Source organism: Branchiostoma belcheri, unplaced genomic scaffold (genome assembly GCF_001625305.1).
Source record: "Branchiostoma belcheri isolate BF01 breed outbred unplaced genomic scaffold, Haploidv18h27 scaffold37, whole genome shotgun sequence".
In the NCBI taxonomy this organism is placed as follows: Eukaryota; Metazoa; Chordata; class Leptocardii; order Amphioxiformes; family Branchiostomatidae; genus Branchiostoma; species Branchiostoma belcheri.
This window is the reverse complement of record NW_017803987.1, coordinates 565,081-591,857: the sequence shown is the minus strand read 5'-3', so window position 1 is coordinate 591,857 and position 26,777 is coordinate 565,081. Positions and strand designations below refer to the sequence as shown.

The 26,777-nt window shown below is 37.5% G+C and overlaps 1 protein-coding gene across 8 annotated transcripts in view; it reads right to left on the bottom strand.

The window, feature by feature from the left end:
• The window catches only part of LOC109476286 (kinesin-like protein KIF13A), a 69,480-nt gene extending 42,703 nt beyond the window's left edge, over positions 1-26,777 (bottom strand). For all 8 annotated transcript variants that reach the window (XM_019777174.1, XM_019777177.1, XM_019777178.1 and 5 more), the window contains exons 1-4: positions 26,501-26,777; positions 25,766-25,850; positions 6,902-6,914; positions 6,650-6,710 (exon numbers count right to left, since the gene is read on the bottom strand). In XM_019777174.1, the coding sequence (XP_019632733.1) occupies positions 6,650-6,710; positions 6,902-6,914; positions 25,766-25,850; positions 26,501-26,561 (220 nt within the window). In that variant the 5' untranslated portion in view covers positions 26,562-26,777. The remainder of the gene's footprint in view (positions 1-6,649; positions 6,711-6,901; positions 6,915-25,765; positions 25,851-26,500) is intronic.

Sequence of the window (26,777 nt, the reverse complement as noted above, 5' to 3'; positions counted from 1 at the left end):
CGTCCGCTCCGCGGACTCGGTCGTTCATTCGGTGGTTATAGGAACCGGCCATGAATTATGACACCGTATTCACCTCAGGGCGGGTCATTAACCCTATAATAGCACATATGCAGGTATATATAATCAAGTTCCCAGGGTTACATATAAAGCCTATATACTGTAGGTTATCACCCTGGGAACCTATATAACTGTAGGAATGGTTCTTTATGGCAACCACTGCCCCATGCAAGGAGCCAATTTGTAAAACTCTTGGTTCACACTGGGAATTCTTTTAACACTTTATTGGTGGCCGCAGGGCAAAAAAGCTGGAGCTTAACTCAGAAATGGGACATTTAACGTTGACTGCAGTATGTAAAAACTCTCAGTACACAGAGGGAATCTTTAGGCCACACCAATTTAATTTGTTGCTTCTAGGATTCGCCCTGTCCATTTTTTTCTGATTTGCAAAAAAAAATTAATATATGCATATAAATCAACTGCAAAATGCTCAATGAAAGACATATTTTGGCCCCAACGGTTGAAGAAAGTTCTTTTCTTCCTAATTCTTAAAGTTTTTCAATGTAACAATGCAATTTTGTTTCATTAAAAGTTCAAAATCTATTGTTCTAATTATAAACCAGCCTGGTATGTTCACTTCATGGCTCATATCGTAACATTTCCGGCCTTCATGTGGTGCCTTGGCCTGCTTTTTTTAAATATTTCGTCCTGAAACTTCATATTTTTTCTGAAAAAATCCAAGAAGCAACAAATTAAATTGTTGTGGCCTTACCACTTTTAAAAGCCACAAAGTAACAAAACTGGACCTGATACTGGCTGCAATTTGTAAAACTTTTGGTACGTAGAGGGAATCGTTTAACACTTTTAGTGGCCGTAGGGCAACAAAACTGGAGCTTAACTCAGAAACAGGACACTTATATATAACATTGACTGCAGTTTGTAAAACTCTTACTACTGTGGTAATCTTTTAGCAGCCACGGGGCAACAAAACTAATTCTAGCTTAACTCAGAAAATAGGACATTAAACATTGGCCGTAATTTGTAAAACTCTTAGAGCACTGAGCGGCAATCTTTTAACGCTTTCAGCGGCCGCAGGGTAAGACAACTAACTGTAGCTTAACTCAGAAATGGGACCCTTAACATACATGGAGGCTGCAATTGTGGCCCAAGGGTGAGAAAGCTGAAGCTTAACTCAGAAATAGAGACTAAAGAAAGGGCTGTGAGTGTATAATTTGGCTGTAACTGCAAGTACTTCGTATTCACACTACGTTTCCACAGGACAAGAAAGCGAAAGATTTAAAAATCAGAAACGGAAGACTAAATACTGGCCATGAGTGGGAAAATTAGTGCTAAACATTTTCATTTATTGTGTGTCAGTAATATATCCAATACGCTTGCTACAAGCATGTATTACATGAAGTTTGATTTACTGTGCTGTAGGTATCTCTGGAACAGTATCTTCTAGCTCAAGGGCAAAAAAGCTGGAGCTCAGATTAAAACAATGCCACAAGAGTAAAATTGTATATACGTACAATCAGTCACTATGTGCCATAATGAATCCTTTGCCCCTAAGCTAGCTGTACATACTGCATACAAGAAAAACTAGAGCGTAGATGAAAAATTGGAGATTATTTCGAGTATTAGCCTCAAGGGTACAATATTGGTCAAAGGTGGTAGTCAGTTATTGTATATCAACTGTGCATCTTTCCCTTATAGGCTTATTTGAAAGCAGTGTAATACTGCTAGTATGTGTAGAGTGGGGACTAACATTTTTTCAAGAATTGCAAGGCTAAACTTCTTTTAAAGTTCTTTTACATCACAACTTTAAGAGTAATATCAGCCACAGGCAAAACCAGTTACTGTACATCTGTAAAACACACTTTAATACCCCTCAAAGCTACTTGAAATGTACAGGTAATACATGCAGGACACGTAGTACACATATCAAAACATAGGATCTTGACAAGTGGGCTAAAATGTGAGTTTGGTGCATCTTTAAAGATTAATTTGTTCATATTTGAATCATTTTTGACTAATAGAAATAGAAAGGAATGCAGATATTTTATGGTAAGGGGGATATCTAGGTTCAGAGTAAGTACAGAAAATCTGTATCATTAAAAGCTGTACATAAAACCACTGCAAATATTTATAGATTTACCTTCAATATTTTTGCACCTCAAATGTCAAGTAGTAGTACTTCCATCCTCCTTGCCAATTGTTAAGGATATGAGAAAGACATTGTGATTGTCTTCAAAACTTTTTCTAGAAAAATAATGGAGCTGGCGGGCAAAAAAAAAATGAAAATAAAAACAGGCCTAGGCATCGTATTATGGCCCAAAATGTTACCATAGAAGCCATGAAGTCAACACACCAGGCTGGTTCAAAATTTAAACAATGAATTTTGAACTTTTAATGATACCATTGCATTGAAAGATGGAATAACTGTAACAACTAGGATGGAAAGGACTGTTTTCAACTGTTCAGGACAAAATATGAGCATTTTGTAGTTGATTCTGGATTTTCATTTTTATTTGCAAATCAGAAAAAAATGAAGCGGCGAATCCGTTAACCAAGAAATTAAATTGGTGTGGCCTAATCTTGAACTGAGCACCTTTGAATGCCAATCTCTGAGCAAACTGATGACACCCTGCTTCATGACTGATATTATAGAGATAAGCTGAAATAAATTGTCATGCTGATATTACCCTATCAGTATGCCTAACCCGACATCCATGTAATAAAGTCATGGGCCACAACAAATCTTCACCCCATACATTACCATCCATTATATTGAATCAAACGGGCTGCATAGGAATTAACCATTAGGCCACACCAAGAAGGCTCCATTTGCTATTGGTTATCAGGCAGTAACCTCAAAAGTGGTCGGTTATTCGAAATAACCGACCACTTTTTGGACCGTACCATTATACAGGGGACAGTGCACTAACAGTAGTGTTCCTTGTTTTTAGGGGTTTAAATGAGATAAATCAAAATGTGGATCCTTTAATAAAGTGAAAGACAACATTCAGGACATCCCAAAAATAGAGGGCCGGGAGTAATTCCATTTTTTCTTCACAATAATATTTAACGGTTTGAAGAAAGAACTCAAAAGATACAGTAATATGATACAGTAGTGCAATATTGTACAATATTGGCTGAACGCCATCCAAATTAATGGTTTGATAAAATTAATGATAAGTTCATGGTACAGATGGAAGTGACCATGAAAACTGTGAACATAAATGTACCGTGAAAAAAAATTAGGGATTACAGTATAGTCAAACCTGTATGCTCCAATACAATAGACTGTCTCCTTAGACTGTTTTTTTCAATGTTGACTTCCACTTTTAAAACATCTTTCTTGAATCCGAGAATCAAGAAATAAAACTGGTGTGGCCTTAGGAAGATAAGTACACTGATAAATCTCTGTCTCCCACAGACATTAACGGTCCTCTATGGAGGTCTATTTTGCCCGCAGGAGTCACACATAATGCACCTTATGTCCGCACCCTATTTATAATTCAGCCTGCTCAATGCCTATAAACCTGTCAGAATACAACATTAGCTCTGGAAAGACACAGAATACTGTAGAGATGAATTCTGAACAGGGCTGGAAATACCATGTTTTTACAGGTCACATTTGTGCAGGTATGCAGAAGAAAGTACTGTAAGCACTTAACATAATCTATTCAAATCAGGACCTCATTTGCATAATTTATAAGGAAATGCTGCAATAGCCTTATTTCTTTTTCTATATGAAAGATAAGATTGTCATTGGATGGAGAATATGATCAACTGATATAATTCATGCAAATGAGACACTTGTTTGCATAATTACTGAGAAAAATGTATAATTAGTCAGTTTGAACAGTTAACATGATTTGGCGAAGGTATGAGATCGTGGAACTCTTGTTCACAATTTTGTTCATGGTACTTTTATAGAAAGTTTATGGCAAATTCATGCCCGAGGGCTAATTGCAAGAACATCATATAACAACAATAAACAGTAAAAATGATACTAAGTAATGCTACCCCGGTAATGCTACTTTAGATATACATTTGTAATTATTGTTGGGTTTGATTTCTTTTCCGTGTGCAGTGGAGTATGAAATGGCCGACATTTTATATGTTCGCAGTTTTCGCAGTTATTTCCGTACCGCCAACTTATCATTACCGTGAACAACTAATTTGCCAACTTTCTTTTTTCTGCACCTGCTGCCACTGTGAACATATTCAATGAACAAGTCCATTTTTCTCAGACCGTGAACTTTTGCTACCCCAAACATAGTAGAGTATTTAATTTTGAGCCCAGCTATCCTGGAAAGACTCAGAATAAAGCAGACATAAATTCCTCTCACCTCTTGAACTCCAAGAGAAATTACATGGGATTAGAAGCCGAAGCGACAAGACACAGTTTTCTCACTCGTGAAATTGGCTACCACAGCTAAGGAATATCTACACAGGCTAGCCTTGACATCATAGAAAGAAACACTAACTCACACGTAAAAATGTCATTCTAAGGCCACAACAATTTAATTTGTTGTTTCTCGGGTTTTTCAGAAAAAATATGAAGCAACAGGGCGAACAAAAAAATAGGCCAAGGCACCCCATGATACTTTTGATAGCCAAAAATGTTACAATATGAGCCATGAAGTGAACATACTAGGCTGGTTTATAATCAAAACAAAAGATTTTGAACTTTTAATGAAACAAAATTGCATTGTTACATTGAAAAACTTTTAATAAAATCAAATTAACGACTAGGAAGAAAACGACTTTCTTCAACCATCGGGGCCAACATATGTTTTTTTATTGAGCATTTTGCCGTTAATTTAAAAAAAAAAATTTTTTTTTTGGAAATAAGAAAAAAATTGACAGGGCGAATCTGAGGAACAACAAATTAAATTGGTGTGGCCTAAAAAGTAATAGGATGGCTCAGACTTGTCCAGGGTTGTCAGTTTAGCTTGGCAGGTCAATGCTTGGTCTAGACATCCAGTCACTCGAAAATGAAAAATGGCAGACAAGATGGGATAACGTAATAATATACGTGTCATTTCTCCAACAAGTAATAGTTATGGCAGTCTGAGTTCGTGTGCTGAAAAGTTATCTTAAAAGGTTATTGAATTTGAGTGCAGAACAAAATTTTGCACATTTGAAATTGCATTCAAAACAAACTTGCCACGAAATCTTACAGAGGAAAGGACAGAAAGATTTATGAGCACAAAATATCAAAAGTTATATGTAGCCAGTGCTAGATTCATCGAAAGAAAATATTCAAGAATTGCAAAAGAAGTTTTCCATTCTGTGTGGTTATTGAAAACCTTAATATACTAAACATACAATAACTAGAAAGTGTTTTTTAAAGCAATAAGAAATCTGAGGGTTGTGGGAAGTATTGGAGGGTCCCTCATGCAATCCTTAGCTTCCTGAATTCCCCCATGGAAGCTTCTAATTCCTGCTGGGTCAGGGCCTGTCATTCTGCCTGTCAATCCCCCTACCCATGTGCTATCAACCAAGTACTCTGTCTGGACAAACAGACACACAAAACAATACCCACATACTATGTACCTAGAAGTAGAAAGAATTTTAGAACTAATCGATATTGTTGTTGTTGCCTGCTCTTAATTATAAACTGTTTAAAGAAAATGATTATTATATATGGATTTATCGCAAAACTAGTTTCCAACATTCGTAACCTGTGTAACACTTTTAATTTGGATGTGATTCAGTTGGAGACTTTTTGTAAGTTGTATGTAATTCAGCCAAATGGCTGCAAGGTGTCAACTGAAATAAACCATTCATTCATTCATAGAAAGCAAATATATTGTTTCACAACTTGGCCTACAGTTCCCCACCTGAATTTATGTTTAATACCTGCATTCCCTGAAGGCAGTCCTTACAACATAGCATGCCAATAACAGCATTGATAAATACATTTGTAATCATACTCTTGTATTATTGATGGAACTGCCAATACAGAAACCCTGGGGGAAGCACAGGCAGTTAAATGCAGTTCACACACATATATTTCCTGTGGGGTTCGTAGAATAAATCAGATCTGCCCTATTTGTGCAAGACAAAATTCAATGTACATCTGTACCTAAATGAGATTCAAAAGATGTTGCTGCTTTAATTTTCGTTAGGCCACACCAACTTAATTTTATGGATGACATCCACGCGAGCCTGGCCTGGCTCTAGGCCTGGGTAGTCCATGGTAGTAAGCGACAATACGGAGCCGGTGGTAATTCTGGAGGATGGCACCGATGGCACCAAACTCCATGACTCAAGTACATACGTACAGTGCCGATTCATTAATTCCTCAAAAAGCCAGCATGTGCCGACTTGTCTTATACATCGCAATGTACTCTCCAAGCAGAGCGATGTACTGCTGCAAATTCACAAGACCAGCTTTGTATTCCTGTGGTTTAGTAGCAAATTTTTTTTTGGCCAGAATTTTTTTTTATTCGCCCGTGCGCACTAGTTTGGGGGTCTTCAGAGGATGACATCCATAAAATTAAGTCGGTATGGCCTTAGTGTTGCCTAACTACAAAATGAGTAAAGTGTTTGAAAGTACATGTAGATGCTGGTGACAACCATATGCTCACTAGTATTAGAAAGATGAATGCTCTGTATTTGTGGTAATGTTACTTACTTGAGAATTTTTCTGTGTTGGTCTCATCCATGGACCAGAAGCAATAGTCAAATGCAAACGTCTGCAGAACAGGAAAAAGGAATATAATCTTAGATATATTCATATAATACGGACACGCATAAATTCATGCATGCACACATACAGACACAAACACCCACACACGACAAAACAAAAGCAATGGCTGTTTTAAAAAGTTTACAGACTTTGTTTTTAATTCGAATCAAAAATAATAATTGTTCTACACGCATTTACCTTTGGTGGCTTCCTGTTTTGTGCACCAGATGCATCATGGGAAACGTCACAGCAGCAACAATGAAAAAGAGAAACAAAGAAACATCAAGTTAGGAAACATACAAGTTGCCATCTTACATACTCACATCATATTACTGTTAATTGTTTAGACTGTATATTGACAAGATAACTTGATTCGTAAAAGAAAAACTGGGGAGCTCGAGGCCCATTGCAATGAAAATTGCATACTCAGATAAATATAATGCATAGCATAATTGTAACAATTCTGAGCATGAAGTACAGTAACTTTATGTTTTCTTTTTTTGCCAATACATTATGGATTCTGTATTTTTACTGGTAGCTTTTCAAATCTCAAGTTGCTTATAATCTTTCCCTACAAATTACAGGTGTGTATAGTTTGAACCCTGAAGGTCAATATTTGCATCAAGTTCACATTCAAAATTCTATAAATTAAGATAAAAGAGAGATGCCTGAGTAAATCTTCTAATTAAAACAAAAGGCGAGATGCCAAGTTTTTAGTGAATAAGATAAATATAGGGTGGATCTTGTAGGTTCCTGGGTAAATGCAGGGTTAATGTGCTCATGACCAGATCATTATGGGAAGATCAGCATAGGCCAGGAAACCACATTCATCTTTGACAACTAATATGAAGATTAATAATGCAGTCTCCAGTGACTGATGAACTATGCAGACTTATTGGTGATATCTATAAAGCCATCTCATGAAAGCTATGAATCATATATTAATTAAAAGTCCATACAAATGTACTTGACATTGAATTTTATCATTATAACAGTAAAAGAGTAAAACAATACTTTATGTGAGTGGGTAATGTACATGAGTAAATTTAAACAATCACAAAAAATAGTCTTTCAAATACTTCACTGATTAAAATCCTGGAAGATACCAATACTAATAAGCATAATTTTTCCATTTTGTGGCCATCAACAATCACGTGATAATATTACCTTTTCGAGAAATCGTTTTCTGTTAATCTTAATCACTGACAGAGATATATTACCCACCACAGATAGCTAGCCATTAGCAAATGTGTGGTGCTCTAAAGACCCAAGATTTAATCTACTGTAAGGCCACATCAATTTAATTTGTTGGTTCTCGGATTCGCCTCTTCATTTTTTTCTGATTTGCAGATAAAATAAAGCTTTTTGTTCTAAATCAACTCAGATATGCTCATTTTTTGCCCCCAACAGTTGAGGAAAGTCCTTTTCTTTCTACTTGTTACAGTTTTTCCATCTATCAATGCAGTGGTTTGATTAAAAGTCTGTAATTCATTGTTTAAATATTAACCAGGCCTTTTGTGTTAACTTCATGGCTCCTATCGTAGCATTAAGGGCTATAATAGGATGCCTTGACCTGTTTTTATTTTTTTTGCCCTGTCGCTTCATTTTTTTTCTGAAAAAAATCCAAGAACCAACAAATTAAATTGGTGCGGCCTAATGGTTTCAGACTCATTAGTAAATGTACAAATGTGTACGTGGTGTTACTAAGTTACCCTGATCAAGTTGGGGCCCACCTATTACTGTTTTGGTCTAATTTCAGGCTTAAAGGCCATGATACATGCTAGAAATTAATTGAATTGGCTTCCATGGCGTCACTAGCAGTACATGTAGCTTTAGTGTTAAAAATCAGCCCTAGGGCAGTTTCCATTATATTGTGGCTTAGAGATATATGAGAACCCTGGTAACAACATGACAAGGCTAGGAATCTTTCACACATACATTTGTACATGGTGCAATGATAGAAGGTTTTCTGTGACAATTTTGCTATACGTCAAAGGCTTGACAAAAAATAGGTGGAATATTTTGATTGTATCATAAAAATCATAAAAAAAGTATCAAAACATGATATTACAAAAAAATTATATTACGTATTTCCAAAGACCATTGACTCAATTAGATGTCATTATATTTCAGTCCATACCATACCATGGTATGGATGAAATATATTGTTTTCCCTCAAGTTTCTTCTTCTCCTCCTGCTACTAGGTCAAATGGATTAAAATCTATCATTTTTCATTTTTTAAATCTATCATTTTTCATTTTCAAATGACCTGAAATTTGGTATGAGGGTAGGGTGGGCAAATACCCCCAGAGATTTTTTTCCCATTTTTTGGAAACAGCCCTTCAAAAAGATTTTAGTGATGTTTTATTGTCATTCATGTTCTCTATTATAACAAAATAAGACATCATAAAAAAAGTCGGCCAACCCTTGCCTGAAATTTTGACACCTGATCCCTCCTGAACTATACAACCTCTTTTCATCCAATGACCCGCCTCTTACGGGTCAAGGGTCAACCATCCATCAAGTACATACTGTAAGTTTTCAAATATTTGCAGCCGTTTTATGTTCAGAGTTTTTGCATATAAACTCTCAGTCTCAGATCATGGAAACGTAAACAATATTTTCTTTCAGCAATGGATTTAAAATACTGTGAATACCTAAAATTTTCCCTATATTGAGAAATGAAGCCCCCTATAACATAAATGAATTTACAGTAGTATCTATCACTTGACCTACTGGGACCACACAAACATACTGCACATAACTGGTGCTTTTATAGACATTCAGACCGATTAGGGGACCAGCTCGGGTTGCCAATGTTCTGTCTATCCAAAATTTGTTTCTTTAGTCACACCAAGGGAGTGAAGCATAGTGGGAGTGTCTGTGTGTGTATGTGTGTCTGTGTGTGTGTGTGTCTGTGATTCCAAAATATACCCTGTATCCTAGTCATATATATCTATTCTTGGCTATGGGACTAGAAGAGGTGGCCCAAAACCAGGCGAAAATTAATGCGCATGCTGATGTCATCCATAAAAATTACTTGCTATGGCCTAATGGTATAAGCAACTAAAAGTACACTTTATAAATCACAAGGGAACATAACCTACTGTCTTGTGTAGACCTAGTAATGCTACACTATGTTAAACTGTCCGTGACATTTGACTTAATGCCAGCTGTGTACTTACTGTTGGAAATGGAGGGAAGACATGTCATAAAATCATGTCAAATAATGGCTTATACAGCGGAGGTTAAGTAAAACTGACATTTTGCTAAAAGGCATTTATACCGACTAAGACGGTAAGACTCAGATTCAAATTCAGGTAACGTATTAAATAACATAATTCATCAAAGTCACTCGGCAATAAGCTTCAAACTTTTGATATAAATCTGGTACATGCACCGTAACAGATCGACTGGAATCAAAATTTATGAACCAGGAACCCAAATGGTATGCAGACTAATCAATCATCGCAGTTGACTACTCCGCAACCCAAGGTCTTCTCTCTACATATCCTGGTATGTGTGCGTGGGTGGATTCTCTGTTGCATTAGAAATAGAAATACGTATGTAGAAGCAAATGCAGTAAGTGCAAGTGCAACTTAGATGTAGTAAGCTAGTACATGTACATGTATAGCCTGGATGCCAGACCCATAGCACACTAGGCCCAGAGTTAGCCACCAAATCAGGGCCTTTCTGAGGGGGCCTGTGGTACAATTTCAGGGCTGGAAATACTGGGTGCATGTGCACCTTAGTGCACACAACATTGGAGCTGTGCACCCAATTTCTTTCTATTGGTGCACCAGTGCACTCATATACTTTCAAAGGTTTACATTTACATAAGTAAAGATTACTAATGTATACTAGTATACAATGTACAGTATATTCTTGACAAGTCTTTCTTGTATAAAATTATTACCTTCGCCAAGAAGGTTATGTTTTCAGGGGCGTTCGTGTATGTGTGTGTGTGTCTGTCTGTCTGTCAACACGATAACTTGAGAAGGCCTTGATGGATTGTCTTGATACTTGGTAGGTGGGTAGGTCTTGATGAGACCTCAAAATGATTAGATTTTGGGCCCCCTAGCGGCTTGTTACGGTACTGCAGCTGAACTTCCGATTTTGATATCTCATGATCTAGACACGCTATGGTGATGAAATTTGGATGGTAGGTAGCTCTTGTGCTGGGGAAAAAGTGATGTGAGTTTGGGCCCCCTAGCGGCTTGCTCTGGAACTGCAGGGATATATTCTTGAAAATATTCAAAAGGGGATAACGCAAGAACCGGTTGACGGATCGTCGTGATTTTTGGTATGTAGGTAGCTTACGTGATGTTTAATATAATTATATGACAATTATGCAAATATGAATGTAATTTGCATAATTTATGGAGAAATTCTATAAATCAGCTGCATTCCATGATAGGACAATTGAAGCTTGTGACATCGGTAATTGACAACGAGAGAAACACAGGAAGATATTGATTATGTTAATAATGACTTAATTTGCATAATTAATGAGAAAATTTTATAATTATGTAATGATAACTGCCTGGAATTTCATACTTGTGGTATTTGAAAGTTTAGTTAAGGTGAACATCATTAAACATAATTTATTCAAATCAGGACCTCATTTGCATAATTTATTACGAAATGCTAGAATGCATTGTTTGTTAATCTAAGGCTGTCTTTTGGTTGAGATTATGATAAAATGATATAATTCATGAAAATTAGGTTCCTATTTCTTAAATCAGGGGGAATAATCTAATCTATAATTTCAGTCATAAAGATTAACATCATTTGGCGAAGGTATGAGATCGGGGAACTCTAGTTTCATATGGGACACTCCAAAAAATTTCCTGTGTACCCTTTTTTTTTGGCTGGATGCACTAGTGCACCTATTTCGCAAAGTGAATTTCGAGCCCTGTTCCCTGTTATTGAAAGTTAAACCAATTATGTTATCTGCCAAACAGTTTGGAAGAAAAATGCTGCACTGAAACCTGTTGGTATTCTCTTGGAGTCTTTGTACTTTTACCATTCTGACCTCTATATAATCACTGATCTCTGGACAGAGACATCAAGGCAAAATACAGTAATTACAGCAGACCAGACTTGCTTGATCTTGCACAATACACAAAAACTTTAATAGACACAAAATGAATCAGACGATTCACATCAATAAATGCCAGGAAGCATTTGAAAAGACTGCCACCCAAAAGACCACAAAAGTGCTGGCCTCTTAGAACTCTTTTGAAAAATCGTTACCTCACAATTAGCGGTTATTTTCAAAAGGGAAAGATAACAGACAAGTTGTGAAAAGCGCAATTAGGTGACCCTTTTGTCTAGCTCGGTGGGCTTAACTCCAAATAAAGCAGCAAGCCTTCCATAAAAAGAATCAGCAGAAATAGGACCAATCGATAGATATATCTGTCCCCTTATTACATGGGCTCCAGCCAACAGTAGATATTGTATACTGATAAGCATGCTGAGTCATTCGGCACTTGGCTGTAAAGTTTTACTGAAGAAAGATTCGTCGTAAATAACCACAGTGTACACATACAGACGATCTTGCAACAGTATATCTATATGTCTGTGTCTGTGAGGGATAGGGTAATATATTCAGTGACATTTGTACTAGAAAACAGAATTAGTTGCACCCAAACTTCTAGCAACACGAAAGACAGATAAAGGTTAAGGTTTAAATTTCACTGCTGTTGACATAAAACACTGTCTTTCCACACACACTTCGAAATCAAATCAGTTATCGAAACACTGCATTTATAATTATAGTTTTATTTATTCATATTTTGCTATTTATTAAAATCTACCACATTTCTGGAGGGGTTGACATAACAGGTGACTATCATCTTTGCAAGATGTCAACCTGGAAAGCAGAATGTAAGGTTTGAACCACTCAGAGTGAGAAGAACCCCTGCTCTTTTTGATAAGTGATAGTGCTCGAGGTGTGGCTCTCCTCAAACATAGGACCTCTGGCTTTACATCCTATCTGAGAAGACACTGAAGCTTGGTACTCATTTTTACCTATACAGATACAGGTGTAACAAGTCGATTATAGCCAGCTGCCGCAGCGCCACGTGCCTGCGACGCTGGTGTGTTACACCGAAGGTCGGTTATACCGGCTATACAGGTACAGAAGCTGATGTGTTACACCAAAGGGTGGTTATACCGGCTATACAGATACAGAAGCTGGTGTGTTACACCGAAGGGCGGTTATACCGGCTATACAGATACAGAAGCTGGTGTGTTACACCAAAGGGTGGTTATACCGGCTATACAGATACAGAAGCTGGTGTGTTACACCGAAGGGCGGTTATACTGGCTATACAGATACAGAAGCTGGTGTGTTACACCGAAGGGCGGTTATACCTGCTTTACAGATACAGATACCTTTCCCAAAGGCATAACACTGGGGCCTGCCAAGGAATTGAATCCAGAACCTTCAGATTCAGAGTCAACAACCCTGACCACTAGTCCAGATTGCCATCTTACATCTTCATGTTCTTCTGACATGATGGAAGAACTACCAAAGCTAGAGCCGTAGCTCTAAACACGAAGAGAAGTATCCGTCCTGACAACTTTATTAGAAGCCTTCCAAGATAACGGATAGGCATAGGCGACACCTATACATTATGTAACAGGCGTGCCAAAACTACTGCTACAAATCAATACACCTACCAGGTACATGTATGTGTGTAGAATTTATATGTATCTTAAACTTCGTACTTGTGAACAATCTGAATGGCAACTGCCAGGATTTTAGTCTGAACCAAAGAATGCATGTCTACTAGTACTACCGGTACTACATGTAAGGCCACATCAAGTAACTTGTATGGACGACATCAGCGCGCACATTAACTTTTGCCTGATTTTGGAAAAAAACAAGAAATTTTGTTGCCTTCTGACAGTGGTCACCATGCCAAAAATGGGCAAAGATGTCTGTTGCCATGCCGGAAGGTGGATGGCAGATAACTATAAAGAGACAAGAAAAGGCCCTGATTTAATGTTTTGTTTCTTACTTTGATGCAGTGATATGTGATGTTGGCTGTGTATACTAGTATGTGATGTTCCCACTGAATCAAAACCATTTGTACAATGATTGAGTAAAAAATTTAAAATGTAGGAACCTTGTTTTTTTTCGGCCCGCCTTGTTTTTTTTCTCCTGCTCGCATTAGATTTGTAGTCTGCAAAAAATGTCATTCCGTAAAATTTACTTGCTGTGGCCTAAGTAGCATTTAAAACATTGTACTGATAACTGAGTAAAACTTCAGTGTTGACTATTTCAGATATTTGTTTTCCTTATTCCGTAGGTGCCTCTTTTCATTATGCATCATTATGAAAATACAAATCACATTTGACACTTAGGCTACCGAGGATGGCTCATAAGATTTGTACTAACCGACTTAGAAACTGCTAGAAGCTAGCAGCTTACTAAAGGATAATCAATTTAATGTTTTCTTCAATAAAATCAATGCTGTAGCAAAGTACACATTTGGTACTGTGCATATGAAATTCACATTTCAAATTACTACTAAATATACTGTACAGATATCTATAAACTTCAATTCCCATGTGTTTTATATGCGATTTTGGTTCCTTTTATTCTTGTGCAAAAGAACTGTGTCAATCACAATTAAAAGCCATATAAAAAGTGTATAACATGCATTTAAAACTTGTGCAAAAGCCATGTAAGCCGTATGCACTTATTGCTACAACTGCATGTGCATATCTATGGTATAACACATGATAACCATATGCAATTACAAGATCATCTACACTGCCTTTAACTTTTAAGTTACATGAGAGATAAAAAATTAAATGGAAATTTCACGGCTTTTGCACGAGTTTTAATCGACAAATGCATGGCTTTTAAGCATGTTTTGCACAACTTTTGATCATGCTTTGCTTGGATGGAAAGATATTGGAGATCTGTGCTAAATCAATGTTCCTTACAACTTTCCGTGTGCCTTACCTAAGAGAGATGTTGACAGCTTAAATACATTATTAATTCCACAGAGCAGACAGCCATGCATCATAAATGTATTGACATTTCTCAGCAGTTGGATTATCGATCTCCATTTCTCTCTGATGTAGAACGTATATTTTCCCAGTCTAAGTCGACAGATAAGCGATATGAGCAGGTTTCATCTGTCTAAAACTATCGGGTAGTAAAAAAACAATCTGCTGTTTCAGTGGCTTCAAAGCGATGAAGATTAAATTGTAGCAAAATTGTATCCATTTTAGCATTACCAAGTAATTTGCTACTTGATTCTTGGTTTCTCGAAAGCGGTCCAAAATTTTCAGTGAATATTCTTTTTTTGTAAATGAAAAACATGATCATTTTCAAGCAAAAATAACATTCATATTACTGTTATTTACAGGTATAACACAAGCATAGTTGCCCAAACTATGATATTTATGGTAGCCCAAATCTTTGACTAGACAATTACTTACCGTGCCCTAGAAAAGTCAAGATAACCCCAAAAGTACTTGACGCTATCTTTGGTGCTGTCAACGGAGGCTCTAAACTAGTTCAACCTCATCTAAAACTGTTCCATTCTCTCTTTCCGCCACTTTTAACTTCGTCAGTACTCCATTTTTTCTATGTTATCAGTGTATACCTTAGTATTATTTTGTATCATTGTAACAAAAGCAAAATGGAATTGCATGAAGACAAAAGTACAGTGTATATTTCATGACTTTGCACATTTGCACCTAAATTTGGGGTGCTGAGATTTATAAGCTGTAAGATAACACAGGACTGTGTTTGCTTATAATAAATTATCATCGCTCTGGTCTGGACTTTCTCAATAACACAATGGTCCGACTAATGGTTAGACCTATAAATCCAACACTCTTGTGGAACAAACTGTTAAAATATAGGTCAGATGAGCATCTCTGCACAACCTACTGCCTGCAACATACTGGGTGAAATCCCGATTTTTCATGGTTTACTTGACAAGTTGGTGTGAAATGTGTCCCTAATTATCCTAATTACTAAATAAGGAGTTAATTAGTGAGATTGTGTTGATACAGGGTCCCAGGAGGTGTTATGCCTTAATAGTTTAACGCTATTAGCAGACAAATACAAAGCAGTGCCATGCTCTATTCATAATTACACAGTATATAATACACACCCTTTTTACTAAAGGGCTGGTGTAACCAATGAGCAACCAAATATCTTATATAAGGTTGCTCTTCAAATTTTATAGACCAAGAACAAATTTTCTTAGGTTTTGTGTGCTTTGTTGTATATTATATACATTTACATTGTGCATCAACCTTCCATGAGTAAAATAGCCTGGATGCCAGACCCATAACAGTGTGCCTAACTTGTGGGTATGTTGGCCCTTGAGTCAAGGATCAGGCCCCGGAAACAGTCTGCTACCCAGGCTAGGAGTAAAAGTACATTGCTGATATTGCCTACCATATCACTTCACTTGAAATACAAGTCTGTTACTTGTGTTATCCCCCGGTCATACCAGAAAGAACAAGACTAATGTAGTCAATTTCCCCTCAGTACAACCTCCCACTTTAACTAATAGAACCAACCTTTCCGCCAATGTCCCGAACCGATCTGCTGGCCTAAATTGATTTCCAATGACTCGCAACAATCAGTTTGCAAAGGTTGCTGGCACAATTGTTATCCCAACAGTTTTCCTTCTGGGACTTTGTAGAAAACTACTGGTATAGACATTTTCTTGCACACAATGAAACTGTTTTAAAATCAGGCTATATAATTTAACTTGTACAAGTGACCAGCTCTGCACTTTTTGGTGGTCCCCTAAGAAACTATTTTCCTGCATTGACCCATGCATAAAGGATCCTGTCCATAGTGGCCACCTGTCCAGTGGGACCATTTTCTTCTCAAGTCCCTTGACTTGAGTGGTCACTATTGACAGCTTTGACTGTATAACCATACGGAAATGCCTGTATCTTGAGTACAATGGTTCTATTGGCTCACGTACATGTTTCTCCATGATTGCTGAAAACATGCCCCCAAAAGTTTTATATCCAACTCAGCTGCCAACAAAAGTAGCCAGTCAACTCTCAAAGGCAATATAGACTGATGAAACATGTACTTTCCTTCCACACCATGGTGACTTTCCACCACAGAAAAAAATACCAGCAAAGCCCTTAGGCGTTGGAACATAAACGTACATTGTTACTAGCGCATAGACAGCACCGTAATTATCATTATGTATAATTTCCTAGGACATTTTAGCCATTGACCTTTGTGGCAGCAATGCCTATAGTGTGCCAGACTCATGATAGAAACAGAAGAATACAATGATGTCTATTGTCATTGTGGAACAACAGATCTCAAGTTCGGATTCTCTTTTTAATTAAAATGTGTGAGCAATTCAATATCTTACACAAGAGACTACAACTTTCTTCTGTAACTTTTCAGGAAGGTACAATTTGGATATCTTCAAATCTCTACAAAAAAGGTAATGACACCTATCAATGAAACCATAAGGGGGTAAGGGGTAGGAACCAAAGATGTGCAAAACTTATACAGTTATCTTTTCTGCTGAGACTTTTTAATGAAATATCTTCAATCTTGTCTACCACCATCTTATTTGGCCTAGCATAACTAAAATAATGATCCTAGAGAACTCTAATAGCTCACTCACTCACTCAAGGCCACTTGCTTCCGATGGAAGCGTAGCGCCTCGGCATATGGATCTCCAATAGCAAATAAAAGATTACCCAACTTCCCCTTGAGTTTACATTGACATGTGCATAACAAGAAAAACTGTAAATACAGGGTAACAGTGACAACCTTGGCCTTTTCTTAGCACAAAGTTCCACACATACACGATAATTACTGGGTGTTGACAGAGATGGGTGACGTGTGAACAACATAAGGACAGGGATAGAATACCCTGTACCATGACTGGGGGTACTTCAAAACTTTACAGTCTTGTCATGTTCATATGAAATGACAAAGTGCTCCAAATTACACACATTAATTTTACATAAAACATAAAAGCAGCCCCGCTAAAATGGTTTTATGTACATATGTACAGGACACGTGGGGGAAGCTTTTAAACTTCAGTGTTGTCATGTTCGTATCAACAAGACTACCTCTCCATAATTACACAAAATTATTTTCCATAATACTTAAAAGCTACCCCACTGATATGACCAAAATGGCTTTATGTAGGAGCTACAGGGGGAGCTTTTAAACTTCACAATCACGTCATATCAACAAGACTACCTCTCCAAATTACACATAATTATTTCCCATAAAAGCAACCCCACATTTAAAAGATGGTTTTGGGTGTGGTGTTATACAAATTAGTTTCCTTATAAATATAGTATAATAGATTATACTGTAGCAAACAATTTATACAGAGATTAGGGAAAACTTTAAACTGTTCTGCAACACAGATGAACTTTCATGTTTCAGCACAGATTGTTAAAGTTTGATCCAATGCCAACTGCTTGACATTTCAAGTACCAGTGAGCCTGGGATAAAATTCCCATCATACGCATGTAATACTGACAGATGTAGACATATATTTGCATGAGGGGGATAGTTACTATCCATGCAAGGACAGTAACAATGCATGTACAGTCATCTCATATGAGCAAACGTGCACAGAGACATGTACACAGTACAGGCACGGCAAATGACATAATGTCTCGCGCACACATGTCATGCAAGTACTGGTAATTATGTACACATTACGCAACAAAATTAACCATAATGCTTGTACATGGCAAGTTAAAGCTCAGGTATATTTATACTGACTTTGACAAATGTAAAATACACTTACTAGTAAGCTTTAAATCTAATACATCAGTAATTGTAACGAGTGTGGGTTATCCTATTACTGAAGGTTTTGGAATCATTCAAGGTCTTTCATGCAATCTCCAAGCAGATGTTGGAATACAAAATGCTTTCTGACTGGACAGGCTTTTCCATAGAAATTTCCCCCCAGCGTCTGCTTGGAGATTATTTGGAGACATTGAAAAGTCAGATTTCTTAAACTGTTAGCATTGAGAATTAATATCTAAGCCCTCATATTTTCAATGCTACCATATGCCATAACATTAGGAACTAACGTATTAGATCGGAGGTAACAGGTACAGGTACATGTACAATGTAGGGCAAGGTGTCATATAACACTACTAACTTATGAAAGCTTGTATAACTATAAGACAGCTAATTGCATAAAGCTTTTGGGTGGTGGGAATATTATAAAATAAGAAAAAATGTTTCAGCAGTCCCTAGGCCCCAATTAAAATGTGTCTGACACACGTCATTTCTGCAACAGCTCACAATTGATAGACATGTCCCAAGGCACCTGCCCCAAAAGCTAATAAACGCCCCTCGGACATGGGTCATTTAGCCTATATGTACGGCTAGGACAGAGATGAAATAGATTTTCAATATGTCAACCATATTGTGAAAAGTATTACCTGCAATCCTACATGCTTCTCTTTTACCCCTACGCCTAGGAAAAATGTTGTGTTTCTGGATCGAAAATTTTATGTCCCTTGCCAACATTTTTTTTCTTAGGCCTTATTTAGTTATTAACAACCATTTTACTAAAAGAAATGAATACACAATACAGTCAAATTACCAACCAAGCGACATGAAGAAAAATAATGATGGCTGACAGGATTCTTACTGTTTGGGTCAGTAGGGAAAATAATCTGATGATGATAAAGGTTTTTATTGTCCAAACAGCACCCGTGCAGTCGCAGCCTTTGACGGCTGAATTGATGCAGGGTATCACATAATAATCCATACAAATCACAACAAACAAGTAATACACATGATAACACATTATATTTTCTCCACAATTTTTGTGGAACTGTCGCAAGGGTCTGTGCGGCTGCCATTCAGCGCCACAAGGTGACCTCAATACGGCTTTCCCCAACCGAAGTTAGGTACCCATTCACACCTGGGTGGAGTGAGGAAAGTCGTGTAAAGTGCCTTTCCCAAGGGCACAACGTCGGGGCGCATGTTCAGACATGTCCCGGGTATGACTCGGGATCGAACCCGGGTCTCCCGGTTCACAGTCGAATGATCTACCACTACGCCACCCGACGCCACTAAGACTAAAAGGCTACCAAAAATTGTTCATAATGGTCTCCATTCAGAGGTGATCACTAGTATAGGTTTGACTGTACGGAGTTTTCAAGTTGTTATTCTTTAATTGTTACATACATTGTTACATACAACTTGAAGTAAACACATTAAAACTAGGTCAGTTTAAACCTTGGTTTAAATATATAACAAATAGGTGAAAGTATTAATTTCAATTGTGAAAACCATACAAAATGTGCACTTTAGATTGTTCTAAAAACATTTCTTGTGTCTATAATTTTATTGAAACTATAGTCATGTAAATAGTAATGATAATCCATTAAAAGACTCTATTTTGATCTCAAAAGGTTGACCTGACAGGTAGCTGACCTGACCCAGGTGTGTGAGTCACACACAGGTGAGAACCAGGTGACCTGGTTTTGACAGACATGTCACCTGAGGTTAGTACACCTGTTCTAACACCTACAGAACAACAGACATTCACAGGTAGCATCTAGCATCTATAATAAGACCTAGAAAAAAATGTTGTTTCCTGTTTCACGACAGACTCTAGAAAAAACTACCAAATCATCCTAGACTTTTTGTGTGTGTATCCCTGCAAGGGACATACATTTTTGGACCTGATCGACCATTTCTAGCTCCATGATCTGACATGTGAGTGATGAAACATGGTACAATCAGTTTTCCAACATTGACATTAGAAATATTTAAGTGTCCTCATCCAAGTTTTACTTTGTCAAACTGTATTGTATAACTTGAATCAGTAGAGATAGCCAATTTAGACCATAATTTTTTCAGGACTGGAACAGGATACACAACATTTTTTTCTAGGCCTACTCAGCCCCCAGTTGTTGTTATACTGGAAAGGAATGAAAATATTTCTTTCTCTTTGCTTGCCAAGTTGCAAATCGCTTATACATTTTCTGAGATTCCAAATCTTTTCTGCAAACACAAAGTAGCAGGCCAAGTATTTCGAGCCCTGATACAAATATATAGACTGGTACAATGTATATGTTACTGGTACATTGCCAAAGTATACAATTAAGTCTGAAACTTTGTCCCTGGGTATCCAAGCTACACTTACGAGTACTGAGTGCAGAATTAACTTGGTGTCAATACATGGCTGGCAGTAAAGCAATCGTAGTAGTTTCTCTGATCCAATAAAAAAAGAAAAGGTCTTGCTCTTGAGACAGGGCTTGTCTCCCAAACCTTACATATATATGACATATAACATACTAAATTTAAAAAATAGCTGTTTGGCTACCAACCCAATTCTCAAAAGGGTACAGGGTTAGGCAGCAGGGAGATGGTTAAAATGGCTACTATCATGCCATACTATAATACTGTCTGACACTGCCCTGCCCAAATGTTGAACTTGACTTCTCTGTTTGCCTCTTGGCATTTAATGATTTTGTAATCAAGCCAACTGGGTCTCCATACTTTTCTATTGACCTCTGAACCCGTGACCCCGCTGTCTCACCGTGGTGGAATTCTGGGCGTTGGGCCAAGCAGCCGAGAGGGAACAAAGGGTGTGGATGGGTGGCATGCCTACGGGGTAAAAACCTCACGATCAAGTCCCATATCGCTTGTAAATAAGGCCACAGCAAGTAAATTTCATGGATGACATCCTCCGCAGCCTCCAAATCTAATGCGAGCGGACTATAAAAAAGGCGGGCCAAAAAACAAGGTTCCTAACTTCCTACATTCTAAAATGTTGACTCAATCGTTGTACAAATGGTTTTGATTCAGTGGGAACATCACAGCCAACATCACATATCACTGCAAATTCAAAGTAAGAAACAAAACATTGAGCCTTTTCTCCTCTTTGCCCATTTTCGGCATGGTGACCACAGTCAGAAGACAACATTTCTTGTTTGTTTTTTCCAAAATCAGGCAAAAATTAATGCGTGCGCTGATGTCATCCATGAAAATTACTTGCTATGGCCTAAACGCTGATGCAATACACCTTACAATGTTATCAGTCTAGTCAAACGTATACTGTGGCATTAATGGTTAGAGAGCTTTTGGCCCAGAATCAAGGGGTTCTGGGTTCAAAGCCCTCATAATAGTCATACGCTCCAATGTTGTGTTATAATTTCTTTACACAGATTTCCGCACTTCACTCAAGTGGTAGTAAGTCCCTAGCTTTGACCTAAGGAATGTCTCTCATAATAATAGGATGCTAAATTGAGGTACCATGTTTGTGGAGAATGTCACTCAAGCATGTCAAGTTCAATGAAAGGTTCTACCCCAGAAATCTAGAGTAAGGCAGGGCTGTAGCCCTATAAAGTCTAAATAAAGTAATTTTTATGAATAGAAGCAAAATTCCCTCCATTTGAAAATAGACAAGGTGGTGCTAGCATTGTGACAAGGCAGTACTACCACACTGCTCCAAAATCAAATTAATTTTAGTAGGGAGAGCCATACATTGCTTGTTTCTTTGCTTTTGTATACATTAGTATAGCACGCTTCTAAGTCTTACTATCTGTTGCAACATATTGTGACCATTTCTCTCACGCAACGATTTGCTAATTTACGGTAAGACATTGACAACACGCTATCATGTGATGGTCTTGTGTCCTCTTTATTATGACGTAGAAGTCAAATTTCCGTTAACGACCAAGAGCGTTTACAATTATCCTCCACCCAAGGGTTTGGATGAACTGTTTGGCAACCATGCCAACAGTATTGAGCATTGTGTATATACACTTCAAGTATGCTATGGACTGTTCCATTCAGCTGACGGGGAAAGGCTGTCTCTGCCCAAAATTCTTTTCATCACATTGCAATTCCTTTTCTCTTTAACTACTACAAATCAACATCAAAACTTAGTCATCTATAAGATGTTTCTCAGAAAAAATTAGTAGATAATAATTATTTTCATTCTAGTACTTACTGACTTACTTAGGCTCGATTACTAGGAAAATATGAATACTCAGTGAGTATCCATATTTACCTAGTAATGGAGCCTAAGTATACTCGAGTACCCTTTCTTTTTAGTATCAAAAAACATAAAAATTACTGGTATGTCTTGGGGTAGAGGACTGTCAGCAAAAAAATTTCTAGACAGAAAACTATAAGATTTTCCACCCCAACATCTGCTTGGAAATGAATAGGTCCCTAAGTAATAATATATGGTCTGTTAGCACAATCCCAGACTCATATATTATACATGGATGGCTTTATTGATAAATATTTAATGATTCCATAGATGGGAACTACGTGTGTAAACACACGCCTTTCCCTTTCCCACAAATCACTTTCAGTTTCTCCTGTGCATTTCTTGTCAAATCAGAGAAATGATGTGACCAAATGTATAGACTGTATGTATATGTGAAACATATACATCTACACTATACATTTAATATCAATTATAACTATCAGATAGTATCTACAAATGACTGATAATGAATCCCATTTTGACATGCTATAAAAGTATATTTGATAAAATTGGTAGATGCAGAACATGGACATATCCCAGTTATGTTAAACCCCTTCCCCTCACATATTTGCACTGATAGGTGCATCACATATAACCCCCCAGTGACTCAACAAACAAGTCTTGCACAGCTAAATGGTTCACAGGCAAACAGTGTGTTTAGATGCCCTGAATTACCCAGGCTTAGGAAAACATAATTGCAACAGGCCAGTATGGTACAGAATTTCCTTCGATACACTACTCTATTTAAATTTTAATAGCTAGAGTAGATCTTAAAATATTCTTGATTTTTTTTTCCTTTTCTTTTTACCATGAATTCACACCCTAATAATGCATTTCCAATGTATAACTACTGAATTACAAAATAATTTTAATCACAAACTTAAAACACCTTTAAAACCTGCAAAATTAATGAATTTACAGTACATAGATCTCTCAAGTACAATTTCCTTAGACTTAATTATACCTTTTGACTGTTGCAAATGTTCAAATAACCTATATGTTAAAATGGTAAAAGATTAAGAGGACTGTATTCTGTAAAATTGCACTGTATGCTAATACAATTGTACTGTACTCTGTAAAATTGCACTGTATACTCTGGCACCCCTGAATAAAGCATTTCCAGCCCTGCTCATTGCTCATACAGTAGGTACCTAGTTAGTAGAGATGAGTGGGTGGGGAGGATTTAATCTGTTGTCTAAACAAAACAGGAACAGAGGCACTTATTGATGTGTACAGGACATAGTGTTGTGTTATTTGCATTTCCAAGCTAGGGCCTGAAAATGTGTACCTATACTGACTGTTGGATAAAACTGAGTGTGAGATGTCATAATTCTGAAAACTGTTTGTCTGTTAATTTCTTGAAGCTGGCTCTCACTTACTCAACCTCACCTGCTCTGGCAGGGAGCGTGGCGCCTTGCCAACTTGTCGTCAGTTACTCAGTAATAAGTAAAATCTAAATTACTGATGACAAGAAGAGAAAATGTCTAAGGCCTAGGAAAAAATGTTGAGTTTCCTGTTTCACGACCGACCCTAGAATTTAGAAAAAACTGCCGACCCTAGCCTTTTTTTTGTGTGGACCCCTGCAAGGTACATAGATGTTTCAAGCTGATCAATCTTTTCTAGTTCCATGATCTGACAACATGACCTGAGTGATGAAATGTTGTACAATTGGTTTTCCAACATTGACATTGAAAATATGAGTGTCCTCATGCAAGCTTCACTTTGTTAAACAAGTTGGATCGCTAAAGATTGCCAAACTACAATTTTTTTCAATTACAGATAATCCCTACCTACTAAACCTAATCATTTTTAGGCCTAACTAAGATTCAACCTGAACAATCCTTAGTAAACTATTCTTGTGAACTTGATAATGTTGAGGCTTGATCTAGGAATACAGAGGGAGTATCCAGGGTACATAATTTGTTTACTTTATCTGATACTTTAGATATGGTCCACTTTAGGTGGAATTCCCTACTGACTCTGGGATTACCTTACAAGAAATGGTGGTTGTAGATAACGTCAGAAGAGTTTATAAAATCATACCATGTTACATACAGAATAATAAGTACTGTGATTTAATTATAGAATTAACCCATTGACTATTTTAGTATTTACTTACTAAGGAAGTTAAATTTTCCATACTGATAGTGATAGTATTGGTGCAGCTGCATTGGTAATGCATTAAACAGATGTAGAGAGAATGAGCCTTGTCTAATACTAAATGTAGCTCCAAGCACTGAAGATTACGGATGCATCTATCTTCACTGATATCCTAATCAATCTGGACCTGTCAACATACTAGCTTTAATGTCCATAAGGACAGTTTGGGGAGTCTATGTATGTTTTTGGTTAGATTGTTATAGTCGTAGCGTTACCCCAATTTTAAAACAGTTTAGTTCCTGTAAGAATAGTAATAATTATGACTTCCTTTATCCTGTATGGCAATGTGTACAACTTTTTACAAGGACATATTGGTGAAGCTGTAACAGTTCTTTCGAATAACTCTGTAGATCTAAAAATGAGAATTGTTACAGTTTTGCTTGGCTACAACGAAAATTAGGAAGAAGGGTCTTGAGCACAAAACAACAAGAAGAGTTTTTGACACTATTCTGAATAAGAATATCTATTTGTATACATAGGGATATACGTGTATGTTGTTTTAAACAGTTAATCAAATATGTGTACTAGTAGATGGTTGACATTTTGTTTGGGCTACATATGGGGCTAGCTGGAGGGGTGTAGGTCATCTCCATCAGACTCCTTTGCAGGCTGAATAAATTGTAGAAATCGTCCCAAAAATTGGGCCAGAGGAGTTCGCTGGCCAGAGAAAGAGAGTCAGTGCAGGCAAATGGACCCTCTCTGGCCGACCAACTCCTCTAGCTGGCCAATTAAATCCCTTTTAAGGACAATTTCTACAATTTATTCAGCCTGAAAAGGCGTCTGGTGGAGACTAGGGTGTAGAAGTCCTGGGCAATTTGTCCACAGAGCTAGGAAAGGCCTTGCAGTCGTGGGAAAATAGATCTCATGACAGTCATCCGTACTAACCTCTCTCCTGGTTTGGTAGTGGGGTGGGCTAGGATGGTCTGGTTACCTTCCATATCAACAACGCACTTAGTCGCCAGCCCCAACTCTGTAAAACGACGACAAAAGACGAACTTTTAGATACAAAATGTTACATTTCATGACACATTTCTAACTTGTCTGTATGTGTCCTCTTGTGACCTTTGACCTCAAAAAGGACATTATACAAGATTTGAGTCAAAACTCCACAAAACAAATTTACAACGACATTTTATCAATACCAAACTCGTTATTTGTACCTAGACCTCGAAAAATCGTAAGTTCTGAGGGGGAAAAACAACTTAAATTGTTATAAACTAATTATGCCTTACTAGTTGGTCTACTATGCTATGGTTACATGCATGGTGTAACAATTTCACCTTATTTACGATCTTACACAAAATAAACAAGTGTGAACAAGTTGTTTTTTGCTGTCAAAGAGCGTCTTTTGGTCGTGACCGTAACTTGGAGATCAAAGGAATACTTGAATGTAGTTTTCAGGGTGAGTTGCTGGCACAGACCGTCCGTGTCAGCGACAGGTCCGCACAGACAACGTCAACAAACGACCTAAAACCTATTTCTGCCGCATTTCTGAGGAAAAAGTCTTCACAAAGACTGAAAATTTTGTTGAGAGGAAGTCGGGGAAGTGGTGAGGTGAAGTTGAGAGAAACAGGCACATGTTGCGTGTGGAAAACAAAGGCCGATATACCGAGTCCATACCTCGTCTGTTCATGGGCCGAACCCGGACAGCAACTTTCACGTTACTAGTCGGCTCGCCCATCTTTCCTCCCGGCTTTCTACAGCGAAGTTCCTCAAAATAACTCCCGAACCAGCTCTGCTACGAGTATTCCGTACTTCCTGGTGAAGAATCAGTTCCGATCGGAAAGGGGGAAACACAGAAGTCACCAGAAAAACTAAGTCAACACGACAGGCAAACGATGTACAGTCGAACATCGGGCGCCATTTTGGCCTACACTCAAGACCCCCAACGTTGTCA